This window comes from Sapajus apella, unplaced genomic scaffold (genome assembly GCF_009761245.1).
Source record: "Sapajus apella isolate SASKATOON/1434 unplaced genomic scaffold, GSC_monkey_1.0 scaffold33, whole genome shotgun sequence".
Taxonomy (NCBI): Eukaryota; Metazoa; Chordata; class Mammalia; order Primates; family Cebidae; genus Sapajus; species Sapajus apella.
In genome coordinates, this window is record NW_022436973.1 from 11,065,656 (window position 1) to 11,076,994 (window position 11,339).

An 11,339-nucleotide genomic window follows, 5' to 3' on the forward strand; every position below is an offset into this window, starting at 1 on the left:
CACTAGCAATAAAAAAAATAAATGAAAAACTACCATTTACAGGCCAGGCACAGTGACTCATGCCTGTCATCCCAGCACTTTCGGAAGTTGAAGCAGGCAGATCATTTGAGGTCAGGAGTTTCAGACCAGCCTGGCTAACATGATGAAATCTCGTCTCTACTAAAGAATACAAAAGTTAGCCGGGGGTAGTAACATGCGTCTGTGGTCCCAGCTACTCGGGAGGCTGAGGCATAAGAATGGCTTAAACCTAGGAGGCAGAGTGAGCCGAGGTCCTGCCACTACACTCCAGCCTGGGCGACAGAGCAAGACTCCATCTCTAAATAAATAAAAATTTAAAAACACACCATTTATAACAGCATCAAAAATATAAAACACTGAGGAATAAATCTGACAAAAGAAGTGCAAGACCTAGACACTGAAAATATAAAACTTGGCTGAGAGAACTTAAAGATGACCTAAATTGAGAGGTATAATTTGTTCATTGGTTGGAAGACTTAATATTGTTAAGGTATCAACTCCACTGATGAGCACAGTGGCTCATGCCTGGAATCCCAGCAATTTGGGAGGCCAAGGCAGGAGGATTGCTTGAGCCCAGAAGCTTGAGACTAGCCTGGGCAACATAGGGAGACCTGTCTCCTAACAAAATAACTAGAGGGGCATTGCAGTGCATGCCTATAGTTCTAGCTGCCTGGGAGGCTGAGGTGGGAGGACTGCTTGAGCCCAGGAGGTCAAGGCAGCAGTGAGCTGTGATCCTGCCACTGCCACTGCACTGTAGCCTGAGTGACAGAGTGAGATTCTGTCTCAAATAAATAAATAAATAAAATGAATAAAACAAGATAAACAGTGACACCTGAGCCAGGTGCATTGGTTTGAGCCTGTAATCCCAGCTACTTGGGAGGCTGAGGCAAAGGATTGCTTGAGTCAAGGGATTTGAGACCAGCCTGGGCAACATGGTGAGACACGGTGTCTGCAAAAAAAAGAAACAAAAAATTCACCAGGTGTGGTGGAGCACGCCTGTTTCCAACTATTTGGGAGGCTGAGGTGGGAGGATCTCTTGAGCCCAGGAGACCATGACTGCAATGAGCTATGATCATGCCACTGCACTCCAGCCCGTGCAACAGAGCAAGACGCTGTCACAACAAAAAAGAAAACACAGGAGAAATTCATTGTGACCTTGAGTTAAGCAAACATGTCTAACACCAAAAAGCAAAATCCATAAAAGGAGCTGGGCGGCCGGGCGCGGTGGCTCACGCCTGTAATCCCAGCACTTTGGGAGGCCGAGGCGGGTGGATCACAAGGTCAAGAGATCGAGACCATCCTGGTCAACATGGTGAAACCCCGTCTCTACTAAAAATACAAAACATTAGCTGGGCATGGTGGCGCGTGCCTGTAATCCCAGCTACTCAGGATGTTAAGGCAGGAGAATTGCCTGAACCCAGGAGGCGGAGGTTGCGGTGAGCCAAGATCGTGCCATTGCACTCCAGCCTGGGTAACTCCGTCTCAAAAAAAAAAAAAAAAAAAAAAAAAGAAAAAGAAAGCTGAGACTTGGAACTGCTAAATTATTGGTTTATTTTTTACATCAGGTCACTTAAATGAAAAGTGATTACAATATCTTCCTATATTACTATCTACTTTAAAGCATCAGATATTAAGGATGCTAGCTTGCATCTCAGTGTTAAATCTTCTCTGATAGATTTAAGTATGTAAATCATGAAAATTCTACTTATAACTATAGAAGTGAATTGTGGACGTAAAATGGTTATACCATTTGGATAATGGCATGAGGCAGCATTTGTATAATAACTAATGGCAAAAATTCATGGCTAGTGATGTATAAAATATTCCCTTTATTAATGTCGTAGAAGGGTGACTACAACAAGGAACTAACAATTTGTAGGACAGCATCATGCATTATTTTGATTTTAGTATTTCCTGTCTAGGTTTATTTGCATCTTAGAAGAGTGTAATGGCATTGTTTGACGAAGCCTAATTATGCTGGACTGTTTTGACCTGGTTTAACTGTTCTGATAGGTTAACTGTGGATGTTGGGGATGAGAACTGAATAATATTTGCCTGGAGTGACATTACATTCTAGAATTTCCACTTTGGAGAATACTCAGTTCTAACTTGTGATTTCTAGAACAAACTATCTTTCTAGCCTAGCAATGACCTGGAAGCAGAGGAATCCCAGTGCCTTTAAAAATTATGTGGTTTTCTTTTAAGAAGCTCCTAATTGTTTTTGGAGAGAATTTATGGGTACAGCATCTATTATTTGCACATAAAACCATTAAAAAAAATCTAAAAACCATATACCTACCATATGATACAGCCATTTGACTTCTTCACTTGCTCATAGCAACTTCATTTATAATAGCCCAAACTGAAACAACTCAAATGTCCATCAACAGATGAGTGGATAAACAAATTCCAGACAATGAAATAAAAAAGAAATGGACCATAGTTACATATAAGAACATAGTTACACATAAGCCTGCTAAAAAGCAGGCTGAATGAAAAAGACAGGTTGGGCATGGTGGGTCACGCCTATAACTCCAGCACTTTGGGAGGCCGAGGCGGGCGGATCACCTGAGGTCAGGAGCTCAAGACCAGCCTGGCCAACATGGTGAAACCCCGTCTCAACTAAAAATACAAAAATTAGCTGGGTGTGGTGGTGCACATCTGTAATCCCAGGTGCTCAGGAAGCTGAGGCAGGATAATTGTTTGAACCTGGGAGGTGGAGGCTGCAGTGAGCCAAGATTGTGCCATTGTATTCCAGCCTGGGTAGCAGAGTAAGATTCCAACTCAAAAAAAAAAAAAAAAAAAAAAAAAAAAAAAAGACAAAATATATATAGTGTTTGATTTTTCTTATATAAAGCTCCGGAAGATGCAGATTAATCTATAATGACAGAAAGACCAGCGGCTTATTGGGGACGGTGTCTTAGTCTGTTTTATGTTGGTATAAAGGAATACCTGAGGCTGGGTAATTTGTTAAAAGTTTACTTGGCTCATGAGTTTTGTTTTGTTTTGTTTTTGAGACAGAATCTCCCTCTGTTGCTCAGGCTGGAGTGCACAGGCACGATCTCAGCTCACTGCAACCTCCACCTCCCAGGTTCAAGCAATTTTCCCGCTTCAGTCTCTCAAGTAGCTGGGACTACAGGTGCGTGCCACCACACCCAGCTAACTTTTGTATTTTTAATAGAGACTGGGTTTCATCTAGTTGGCCAGGATGGTCTCGATCTCTTGACCTCATGATCCACCTGTCTCAGCCTCCCAAAGTGCTGGGCTTACAGGCGTGAGCCACTGCTCAGCCAACTCATGAGTCTTTAAACATTTTAAAAAATTTGTCTTAATTTTAGAGATGAGGTCTAGCTTTATTGCCCAGGCTGATCTCCTGGCCTCAAGTGATCCTCCTGTTTCAGCCTCCCAAAATGTTGGACTTACAGACATGAGCCACTGTGCCCGGTCTGGCTCATGATTCTGATGGCTGGAAAGTTCAAGATTGGGCATTTGCTTCTGGTGAGGTCCTTGGGCTACTTCTGCTCATGGAGGAAGGTGAAGGAGAGCTGGCATGTGCAGAGATTACATGGGGAGAGAAGTGGGGGTTGCAGGGAGGCACCAGGCTCTTTTTAACAACCAGCTTTATTAGGAGAGAAAAGAACTCACTCACCTCCTCTGCTCCCACCTCCCCCAGTGCACGAATCTATTCTTGAGGAATCTGCTCCCAAGACCCAAACACTTCCCATTAGGCTCCACCTCCAACCTGGGGATCAGATTTCAACATGAGGTTTGGAGGGGACAAGCATAATGGTGAGAGGCTAGAGAGCAGGGTTATAAAAAAAGGGCATGAGGAAACCTGGGTATGCTTACTATTGTGATTGTGGCGATAATTTCATGGGTCTGTGTGTCAAAACATATCAAACTGTGCAGTTCATTTTACACCAATTACATATAATTTTACACACACACACCCCTTTAAAAAGGCAGCTATAGTATAGAGGTTGGAAGGACAGATTCAGAAGTCTGACTGTCCCACCTAAATACTACTCCACCATCATGGGACACCACCCCCATCCTGCCCCAACAGGTTACCTCAACTGCTTGGTGCCTCAGTGACCACTTCTGTAAATGAGGGCTAGTAACAGACCTGCCTCAGAGGCAGGTTATTATTTTGTATCATGTCCCAGATTTAATGGGCTAATCCATGGCAAGCGTTTAGAACATCAGAACACAGGAATTACTCCATAAATAGTAAGAAGCACCCTCCCCACTGCAGATGAGGAACTGAGGCTTGTGGTTAAAGAGGGTGGGGGGCAACAGGCCACTGTTTGGTCTGCTTCACATCCCTTACCATGGGAAATGATTCTTTCCTCATCGGCCATTCCAAGTAATTCTGGTGGGGCTGAAATTCACAGTATTCACCACCTTTGGAGAAAGTGGCCTCAAATCATACTCCATCCCTTGGATATAGTGATTGGTCCAAGATGTGCAAATGATAATCCAAGCTGGGCCAATCAGAAATGTTTCCTGGGATGTCTCTATATTGAATAAACATATATTGAATATACCGAAGTAGGGAGGAAAGTCTTCCCCTACCCCAGCCCCCTGGCATACCCCAGTGGATCATGTAAGCCCGGAGTGACTGGCATCCTGCCCTCCCTGCCTCCCCCATCAGGAGGAAGACTGTGGACAACGGGACAGAATGAGGCTGGAGAGGAGCACAGTGGAGAAGGGGAAAGAGCCCTAAGGCTATCCTTTGAGCCCCCAGATCCAGCCAGACCCGAAGCAAAACCAACAAAGCCCTTGATGACTTAAGAACCAAGCAACTCATTTTTGGACTGAAATCAGTTTGACCTATGTTTCTGATGCCTGCAATTGAAGAACTGGGTTTCTCAGCATGAGGTGAGCTGATAGTAAAATACTGAAGCTGGGAATCCAAAACCAGGTTTTGCTGCACTACTTGACTGCCATTTCCCACTCGTGAGATCAGAAGAGCAAAGGACTGCAATTTAGTATGGAGGGGCCAGGCAATGGACTTGTACCAGGCAGGGAAGGGCAGTCGAGTGAGCCCTGAAGTCTGACAGGACAATGAGCCTCGAGGGAAACTATGTAATTCAAACCACTAGGGAAGGTGTCTTACCTCAGACCTCCAACCCCTGCATGAGATTGAAAACAAAACACTAGGACAATGGCATATTTATTTACAATTGGACCGAAAAAAGGCATACAGGCATTTTTTTTTAATTAAAAATAATAATGATTTAAAAAGTCAGAAAAATTGATGATGTTTGAACTCTTTATGAGGTGTCCGTTTCCCCTTCCCCCTAAAAACAGAATCTCTTAGGGGAAAAAAAAAATCCAAGATTTGATGAACAAAAGATTCCAATATCGCTCTCTATTGCTTGGGTTCCCTTCTTTCCAACCTGATGCTTGGTGGATGCTGCTTGGCGCTGCAGTCACTGAGGCAAGATTGAGAACTTCACTGGTTTGATGGGTGTGGCTGGTAGGGCCACCGGGAGACGTGGGGCAGTAAGGGGAGGGGCACGTTCCTAGCGTCACCAGCATCCTGAGCTTTGTCTTGTGTTGGGAGCCCCACAAGGGCTGGTGCAAGGGTTAGCGGCTATTTGAACTCCAATCCCTGGGTGGATTTTGTCTCTTGTAACTTAAGAGCAAATGTTTGTGATACGCACAGCGGGGCAGAGGTTGGGAAGAACAGGGCTCTACGGAGGAGCCAGGTCAGCCATGTGAGCCCGTTCTTTCTAAGTTGGCTTCTTGTCTATTCCTGGGGGTTGGGGAAAGAATGACAGAACTTACCTTCCATCTTCCTTCTCACAAGCAGTGTTTTGGGTGTCCCCAGAAGGAGGAGACAAGAACTCAGGTGCGGGATGGAGGGGAGGGGCTGGCTAAAGAACTGAGTATGACCCCGGAGGCCAGAGAGGGCAGGGAGAGGACGCCCAGCCACTCACAGGAGGGGGCTCTGTGATCTCTGGGCCTCCTTGTTCTGCCTGAAGTCGGGCAGGGCCCACTACCAGCACACCTTGGAGAGCGGCACCTCCCAGGGAAAGGACCAGGGAGCGATCCTGAGGGTAAGGACCCTAGCAGCCTTGACCATCCCTTCCCAGACAAAGTGGATGCATGGCTTGGGAAAACACTTGGCTCCAGATCCAGGGTTTCTTGGCACAAAAAACAGTTCACTGCAAGTCTCTTGTCTTCCTCCTTGTTGGTCCAGCAAACTCCAGCTGCTCTGAACAGCGGTGATTCCTGCTGTCAGGGGAACCTGGCCCCCAATACTTCCAGGGTATTTTCTTGTAGCAACTAAGACTTGGGTTTGCTCCTGGTGAAAAGATGACCCCGAGGCCTGGCTGGAAACCTTGCCTTGGGCAGCCCTGGGGAGAAGAGGGAGACAGAGGGCTGGCAGAGGCTTGCTGGCACTGAGGGTGTTGTCCGGGCTGAAGCTGTGCTTTGTCGTGGCCTCAGCGGTGAGGATGAGCAGGGAGAGGCTTGGAAACCTCACTGAAGCCCTGACGTGTTCTCTTCCAGTTAGTCGTAGGGTGGCCAACAGCCCTGAGGAACTAAGGTGGAGACAGTGACCAAAACCTTATCTCGGTGGATTTATCCATCCTGGATCCATTTGCTAAAACAAAGAAGGAAAAAAAATCCAAACCACAAATACACCTGAATAAACAGGTCAGAGAGTTCCTGTTGGAGGGAACTTTCTCAGCACTGAAGAAAAGCAACCCACAAAAAAACTCATCCCCCACAGAACTGGAATAAGATGAAGAAAAATGCAAGATTATCTACAGGCCCTCCCGCCCCCCACGCAGCCCCAGGATCCGGGAACACTGTGCCAGGAGTTACATTCCAAATGAGCAGGAGTTATTTTATTTTGCGTGCCTGCAGTCCCCCACGCAGGGTGGCTTCCAGTCCGAGGATGGAGTGGGCCTGGCTGTGGTCCACTCCAATCAGTCTATCTTCACGGCAGCATAGATTTTACGGACAAACATGTAGGCTGCATAGAAGCCAATGGTGCCCGTGAGCAGCCAGAAGGACAAGACCATGAGGGCCGTGTAGCCAAAGTAGAGGAGAGAGGGGATGAACTCCACGATGTCCAGCTGCGGCCGTGAGCGGAAAGAAGACAGGGTGGGTTCTTAGTGCCAGGTTGCATGGCAAATTGGGGCCCCACCCTCACTGATATCACAGGGAAACCGAGGCCTGGCCAGGGGAAGGGGCGTGTTCCAGTGGGCAGCGAGGGCAGGCAGGGCTCATAGGCACAGCTCTGCTTCATCTGGACCAGGCCTGTGTATTGCCCTGATGCCCACAGCCTCAGAGGCCAAGGCCGCAATGCCACAGGGAGAATGGCCACAGCTGTGGTCATTCCTGGTCCCCCACAGTCCCCAGATCAGTATGGCAACACTCCTGGATGGCTGGAGCAGCAGTCAGGGAGTTGGGGGTAGAGTGGAGGGGCGGGGTGTCCAGATGCCCAGCTTCAGGACCAGGAGCCCCATCAGCCCGCCTCAGCCTCCATTCCTCTCTTCCCCAGAATGCTTGTCACTTCTGTTAGCATCTCACAGAGATTCTGATCTTGAAGCATTCTGGACTCCTTTTTAAACGGGGTAGAGTTTAGAAGCTGGGCAGGAATGTTGGGGATCTATGTTGTGTTATTTACAAATGGAGCTAATGTGGAACCTTGGTATCAAGATATGCCCAGGGCCTGAGTGGAGCCTGTCCCGGGACTCACAGGCAGATACATGGTCACAGAATGCCAGCAGTCCAGAAGAAAACAGTAAAGAAACAAAGAAAACAATATAGTCACCGTTTGAAGCCCTCTCCTAAGCCTAACGGGTAAAGGTCACGTTTTCAGGTTCAGCCCCCCAACTCTCCCCCAACCCCTTTTCTTTGAAGGGACAGGGTCTCCCTCTATTACCCAGACTAGAGTGCAGTGGCATGATCACAGCTCACTACATCTTCACCCTCCTGGGCTCAAGGGATCCTCCTGCCTCAGCCTCCCAAGTAGCTCAGACTACAGATGTGTGCCACCACACGCAGCTAATTTCTATTTTTTCTAGAGATGGTGTCTTGCTCTGTTGCCCAGGGTGGTCTCAAACTCTTGGCCTTAAGCAATCCTCTCACCTCGGCCTCTGAAAGCGCTGGGATTATAGGTGTGAACCACTTGCACCCAGCCTCCATTTCTCCTTGTACACATTCTTGTGGCTGGAGGTGGGGGAGGGGTGGGAGAGGGACAAGGAACAGAACAATGGTAAAAGGAGGCAAGGGACGAAACAAAGAGGAAGAGCTGGAAAGTTCCTCTTTTTCTACATAAGGCACTGGGGCTGGAGGAAGAGATTTTTTGAGTAGAGCAAGAAGACTGGAGCAGGAGGAGGAAGGACAGGAGGCTGCAATGTGATCTCTAGTTTTTGTCTGTCTAACCTTGTTTCTTGTCTTCCCGATGTTTTGAGAGACACACTCAAAACACCTGGTCCTGTTGGGGCCCTCAATCCTAGCACAAAACAGGCTGGGTGCAGTGGTTCACACCTGTAATCCCAGCACTTTGGGAGGCCAAGGCGGGCAGATCACATGAGGTCAGGAGTTCGAGACCAGCCTGGCCAACTTGGAGAAACCCCATCTCTATTAAAAAATACAAAATTCATCAGGCATGGTGTGGTGCAGCTGTAACCCCAGCTCCTCAGGAGGCTGAGGCAGGAGAATCGCTTGGACCTGGAAGTCGGATGCTGCAGTGAGCCAAGATTGCACCACTGCACTCCAGCCTGGGCTATAGAGTGAGACTCCAACTCAAAAAAAAAAAAAAAACTTAGCACAAGACCTAGGCCAGTCTGCCCAAATATGGACCTGGGAAACAGTGAGCGCCGGGCATACCACCTGAGCCAAGCAGCGTATGAGGGCAGAGGAAAGACATTCTTTTCGCGCTGGGGCTGAGTAGACTCAGGGCTGCCACTGGCCACCTTTCTACTTTGTGAAAAGATATAGCCTGCAGACTGAGGCCAAAAAAAAAGGACACACAGGACTAAGGCGTGGGCACAGAGCCCTGATATTTTTGAGAGCCTGGATCTACTATGGTTGAGGCTAGAACTCCAATTTCTTAATCTTTCCAGTTATATCAGCAAATAAATTTTTTTCTTAAGCTACTTTTTTTCTTAAGCTACTTTGAATGGAGTTTTAGTCACCTGCCACTTACAAGAGTTCTGATTAATATAGGCTATAGAGGAGGGTGATTAGATTTGTTCTAGATGATCCCAGAATTAAGACTAAGGGCTAAAGATGGAAGTCACAGTAAGGGAGACTGCAGTGTGAATCAAGACCCTGATATTGACAGGAGCTGTCCAGAAAGAATGGGAGTGTTAGGAGGAAGTGTCTTCTCTGTTGCTGGATGTAGCAGAGCGGGGGTCTGTAATCTTTTACTTAAAGGGCCAGATTGTGAATATTTTAGTTTCTGTAGGCCATATGGTCCCTGTAACAACTACTCAAATCTGCCATTGTAGTGTGAAAGCAGCCACAGACAGATATGTTAACGAATGACCATGGCTGTGTTCCAATAAAAATTTTTAGCAACAGGCCTGCTGGCCTGCGGGGCTGCAGTTTGCTGACCCCTGAGCTAGAGAATCATCTGTTGAGACTGTTAGAGAAGAGAGGCACAGTCACCAGACTGGAGGCAGGGGTGCAGCTCTACACAAAATGATCCTTCCAGTCTTTTCCAACTTGATTGTTTTTGGGAAAGGGCATTCTCAGCTTCGATCAACTGACCTACAACTCTATTTTGCAAATACCCCTGGGTGCTAGCAGAGGACTGCTTGCTCTGGGCTCCGGAGACTCAAAGTACAGCAAGTGAGAATAAGTCTTGAGTATTAGTTTTGAGGTGAGGGGTCCAACAGGGCTCCTCTAAATTCCTCTCAGTGGCTCATCTGGCTTGTGTATCATGCATGAATCTAGCAAAACTATTGTGGGACATCTGTATTCTTGCCAGCGCCTCTCTCGGGGGACAATGAGGTCTTTGAGTTTGCCTTAATCATTAGGTAAGCCTGGCTCCCTCTTATTAATGAACCGCACTTTACCTATGTGGAGTCACAGAGCAAGAAGGGCTCCGAAATGCCTGTGAAACCCCTTCCCATCCTTACTCTGCAGGATTGAACAGTACTTGTGTGAAGAAGAGGACACCTGCAGAGACAGGATGCCTGTGGCGCTAAATTTGGGATCTACTATTCAGACCATTTCAGCATTTTCTGCTTTGATCTTTATTAACACCTTTCTACTTTTCTTCTTTCATGCTACTCTTACCTTTCACTTTTCTCAAGGTGTTATTAGTCCCTCTTATTTCCTGTGAAGAGCACTGCAGGTGACATACTGCTTTCAAGTTCTGCTTTGGCTATGGCTATACCTCATAAGCTTTACAAGCATTATTCTCATTGTCACATATCCTGATGGCCTTTGTCTCCCAAACATATAGAATGCAGATTCTTTCTTTCCTAAAAGGATCCATCTTCTAGAGCAGGTGCAGTTCTAGGTAGCTTTGGTTCTCCCCATTCTGGGTAGAAAAGGAAGATTCAGGCACTTGGATTTTTCTGCCAGTATCCTCCTCCTGACCTTCCTATCCTACGAGGACTAAGAGGACCCCTCAAGGAGGGCAGTACCTTGTTAACGAAATAAAAGATGGCATAAACCAGGACGTAGAATGCAGAACCCCCGGAGACTAGGAAATTTCTCCACCACCAGCGGTAATCCTGAGGAGGAAACAGAGGAAGGTCACTCCTGTCCTGTGGCAGAATCCCTTCCTGCCAAATTGCACAGTTGCTTGAGGGGCTGAAGACCCTGGTAAGAGCAGTAACATACGGGGAGACGGAAATGTTTCACAGCTTGACTGTGATGGTGGTTCTACGACTGGAAGCATTTCTAAAAACTACAGAACTACGGACAAAGAAGGGTGAACTTTACTGTTTATACCTCATTTAAAAAAATCAACAACAAAAAAGTAACATTTCTCAAGTAAAATGCTTAGCATGTGGCAGACACCATTTTTTTAGACAGAGTCTTGTTCTGTTGCCCAGGCTGGAGTGTAATGGTGCAATCGCAGCTCACTGCAACCTCAACCTCCAGGTTCAAGTGATTCTCCTGCCTCAGCTTCCCAAGTAGCTAGAATTACAGGCGCCTGCCACCATGCTCGGCTAATTTTTGTATTTTTAGTAGAGATGGGGTTTCACCATGTTGGCCAGGCTGGTCTTGAACTCCTGACCTCAGGTGATCCACCCGCCTCCACCTCCCAAAGTGTTGGGATTATAGGCGTGAGCCACCGCACTCAGCATTTTTTTTTTTTTTTTTTTTTTTTTTTTTTT

General features: G+C 46.9%; 1 protein-coding gene across 7 annotated transcripts in view; it reads right to left on the reverse strand.

Moving 5' to 3' along the window:
- Positions 1–5,178: 5,178 nt before the first annotated feature.
- The window catches only part of TM9SF4 (transmembrane 9 superfamily member 4), a 53,867-nt gene continuing 47,706 nt past the window's right edge, over positions 5,179–11,339 (reverse strand). For 4 of the 7 annotated variants that reach the window (XM_032295279.1, XM_032295282.1, XM_032295283.1 and 1 more), the window contains exons 17-18: positions 10,641–10,730; positions 5,179–7,109 (exon numbers count right to left, since the gene is read on the reverse strand). In XM_032295279.1, coding sequence (XP_032151170.1) covers positions 6,960–7,109; positions 10,641–10,730 — 240 coding nt within the window. In that variant the 3' untranslated portion in view covers positions 5,179–6,959. The remainder of the gene's footprint in view (positions 7,110–10,640; positions 10,731–11,339) is intronic. The other 3 variants (XM_032295281.1, XM_032295284.1, XM_032295285.1) reach the window with 1 other exon arrangement.